Here is a 3973-nt window from a genome sequence, read left to right on the forward strand (position 1 = left end):
CTGGTTAATAAACTCTGCAAGGATTATTTTTGGGGGATTCCTACTGGAAAAAGAAAAATGATCTTTCAAAGTTGGAAATCTATCTACTTACCATGGAATGAAGGTGGTTTTAATATTAAAGAACTTCTGAGCTGGAACAAAGCCTTACTAAGCAGATGGGTTTGGTTGTTAACCCAAGATAGGGAGGGTATTTAGGATCAATGGACCAGAGATTACAACATGATGGGGGCTTCATTTTGGACCTCTAAAAGTAAGCCTCATCATGATGAAAGTTGGAGAGCTATCCTAAAAGTTAGAGACTATCTATTGGATACTACAGGTGATCAGAATGCTGCTCAGGTCATGCTTAACTCGTGTGTCTTGAAGGGTCACTTTGTAGTCAGGAAAGCTTATGATATTTTTTGGACCAAGCATCAGAAACTTGGTTGGACCAGAGTGTTATCCTACTCTGAGATTCTTCCCAAGCATCGAATATGTATTTTCCAGGCTACTCAAAAAGTTCTATCTACTGTAGACAGGATAAGTACTCGTGGTTATCCTCTAGTCAACTGGTGTTGCCTGTGCAAGTGTGCTCTTGAGTCTCATAGGCACCTATTTTTCCGATGCCAGTATTCTCAGCATGTTCGTAGACTGATGCTACAATGGCTTGGCTTCCATGGCTCATGGTCTGCTCTTGATTTGAAGGACTGGTTATACAGGCTTTTGCATAAGAATTACCTGCCCAACTGGAAGATTATCCTTATTTCAAGTTGCCTGGATGGTTTGGTTTTTGTTATTTGGGAGGAGAGGAATAACCGTATCTTCAATGGTTGCATCAGGAGTCCTGAACTTGTTGCTACTCAGCTTCAGTGGGTCTTAAAAACTCGTCTTTCAGTTAGCAGTGTTTCTTAACTTAGATGTTGGACTGAGAATAACTAGTTTGGTCTAGCAGATTATGATCTCTTAGTTGCATTTTGTTGGTGTTTTGCTTTTTTGTAAGATCTTTCTCATTTATTTCCCCTTTGTGGATGAATATAGATGAGTATAACTAGAGGTGGCAATTATTGACACGACCTGAAAACACGACACGAACCCGACACGAAGTTAGCGGGTTAGGGTTAAGACGTTGTGACCCATTTAAGTAATTGGGTTGACACGGACACGACACGAAACTTAAATGGGTCGGGTTAGGGTTGAGCTCTTTTGACACGAACCCGACACGAATAACCCGCTTATTTAAAAGTGTCAATAGTCTACCCAAACAACTTTAAAAAAAAAAAGTATTTTTATTCCTTAATTATGGGATAATAGGCTTATAAAGCTTGGTTTATTTTAATAGTTTATTGGGTTAAACGGGTTAGGTGGGTGTTAAAAATGACCCGCTAAAAGATAAATGGGTTAAACATGACCTGCTAAAAGATAAATGGGTTAAACAAGTCGGGTTGGGTTATAGAAAAATTAAATGGGTTGGGTTAGGGTTGAGACAAATGACCCGTTTAAGTAATTGGGTCGGGTTAGGGTTGGGGTAGTGGTGACCCGTTTAAAGTTGACACGAACACGAACACGACACGACCTGATCTGTTTGCCAGGTCTAAGTATAACTTTCTTGAAAAAAAAAATAATAAAAATAAATAAATAATAATAATAATAAAATTAGTAAAAAAATTAATAATAATAATTATAATAATAATAATAATAATAATAATAATAATAATAATAATAATAATAATAATAATAATAATAATAATAATAATAATAATAATAATAATAATAATAATAATAATAAGGGTTATTTCACGGGAATAATCCAACCTATGTCTCTTCTTCTCGTATTAATATGACCTATGTTTTAACCCATATTAATCTGACCTATACACACATTCTTCTCACAATACACTAAGTAACCAACTACTTGTTTGTCCGGTCATACTTTAAAAAACAAAATCACTAAAAACAATATAACTTTTTTAACTAGCTCCTTCCCTTCATCCCTTCCTCAGTTCATCCGATTACGTCGATTCACTTAATTGACGTAGCCTCGTTATGCTCAAATGTGCACAAATAACAATAACCAGCACCGCACAACAACAATACAATACGCCACTCAATAACAATAACGATCATCAATTCGAAGGATGAGTAGAGATTAGGGAAAATTGATTTGGGGATCGTCGTGTTTGCATAAGAACATATAATTACACAATTGGTACATAGAATACTCCATTAATGGAGTACCAAGCTTACTCGGAAGTTGTTTTGTGCCTTCCTCATCTACTTGATTTGTTGTATTTTCTGCTCCTTCTCGTTACCGCCAACCCCAACTCTCACAACCGTCACCCCCGCAAAAATCGTAAGGAATCCACCGATTATCGAATTTACGCGTTAATTCTCGAAAGATTTGTTGCTGGAGGCGTTTATCTCCCTTATATCAAAGTCGTCAGGTGTCGGCGCTCGCGTGTTGAGAGGTCGGTGTTGATAGCGCCGTCGGCGATACAGTGGCGATGAATTTAAGCCTCTTCTTTATGGTTTGTGGTGGTTGGTTATGGAGGAAGGAGGTAAGGGAGTGAAGGGATGGAAAATTAATGGAGAATGATGAATGAAGTTGGAAAGGGAAGAAATAAATCCCACAACAAGAAGAAGATCCAGGAAGAAGAAGATAAGAAGATCTAATTAGGTTAATGTATTAGGATTTTTCTGGATTTTGATAAAATTTGAGTTTTGTAATTTGGGAAAAGTATTGATTTAGGAAGATGAAGATTGATAAACAATTGGAAAAAAAGTCCTGAAAAAAAAAATCCACAAGTGACCTGTTGGAAAACCCGTAATATCAGGTAAATTATGGGATCGGTTTAGTACAAGTTAAATGATGTTATAATTCGGATTTTTCTCAGTTAAACATTAGGTTGGATTAATATGAGAAGAGAGGCCTTAGGTTGGATTATTCTCATGAAATAACCCTAATAATAATAATAATAATAATAATAATAATAATAATAATAATAATAATAATAATAATAATAATAATAATAATAATAATAATAATAATAATAATAATAATAATAATAATAATAATAATAATAATAATAATAATAATAATAATAATAATAATAATAATAATAATAATGATGATGATAATAATAATGATAATAATAATAATAATAATAATAACGATAATGATAATAACGATAATGATAATAACGATAATGATAATAACGATGATAATGATAATGATGATGATAATAATAATGATGATGATGATGATGATGATAATAATAATGATGATGATAATAATAATAATGATGATGATGATGATGGTAACAATAATAATAATAAGGATTATTTCATAAGAATAATCCATCCTATTGGTGGTCTGCAAAAATCACTCCATCCTATCAATAATCCCAATTAAATCCAACCTAAGCACCATACCTTCTCATAACGAACCAACTGATATTTTTTTTAAGTTTATGTTGGAATATTCGATAGGTTTTGGACAACCTAGCGGTATATGTGATGTTTATGTGTAATATTTTCAAGTGATGAATCAAGTACTTGGTTTATTTGATACACATAAACATAAAAAAATATCAGCTGGTTTGTTATTAGAAGGTATGATGCTTAGGTTGGATTTAATTGAGATTATTGATAGGATGGAGTGTTTATTGCATACCACCAATAGGATGGATTATTCTTATGAAATAACCCTAATAATAATACTAATAATAATAATAATGAAGATGATGATGATGATGATGATGATGATGATGATGATGATGATGATGATGATGATGATGATGATGATGATGATGATGATGATGATGATGATGATGATGATGATGATGATGATGATGAGGATGAGGATGAGGATGAGGATGAGGATGATGATGATGATGATGATGATGATAATAATAATAATAATAATGTTTGAAAGGGTCATCCAGACTATAAGAGTATCATTGTTGATGCTTGGAATACTTCTAGTTATGGGACACCT

At 33.3% G+C, this 3973-nt stretch overlaps 1 protein-coding gene across 1 annotated transcript; it reads left to right on the plus strand.

Annotated features, from left to right (window-relative positions):
* Positions 1–222: 222 nt before the first annotated feature.
* Positions 223–891, plus strand: LOC141617257 (uncharacterized). Its single transcript, XM_074434441.1, has one exon. It carries the CDS (start codon positions 223–225, stop codon positions 889–891), a length of 669 nt encoding a protein of 222 aa, XP_074290542.1.
* The last annotated feature ends 3082 nt before the right edge of the window (positions 892–3973 follow it).

Source organism: Silene latifolia, chromosome X (genome assembly GCF_048544455.1).
Source record: "Silene latifolia isolate original U9 population chromosome X, ASM4854445v1, whole genome shotgun sequence".
Lineage (NCBI taxonomy): Eukaryota > Viridiplantae > Streptophyta > Magnoliopsida > Caryophyllales > Caryophyllaceae > Silene > Silene latifolia.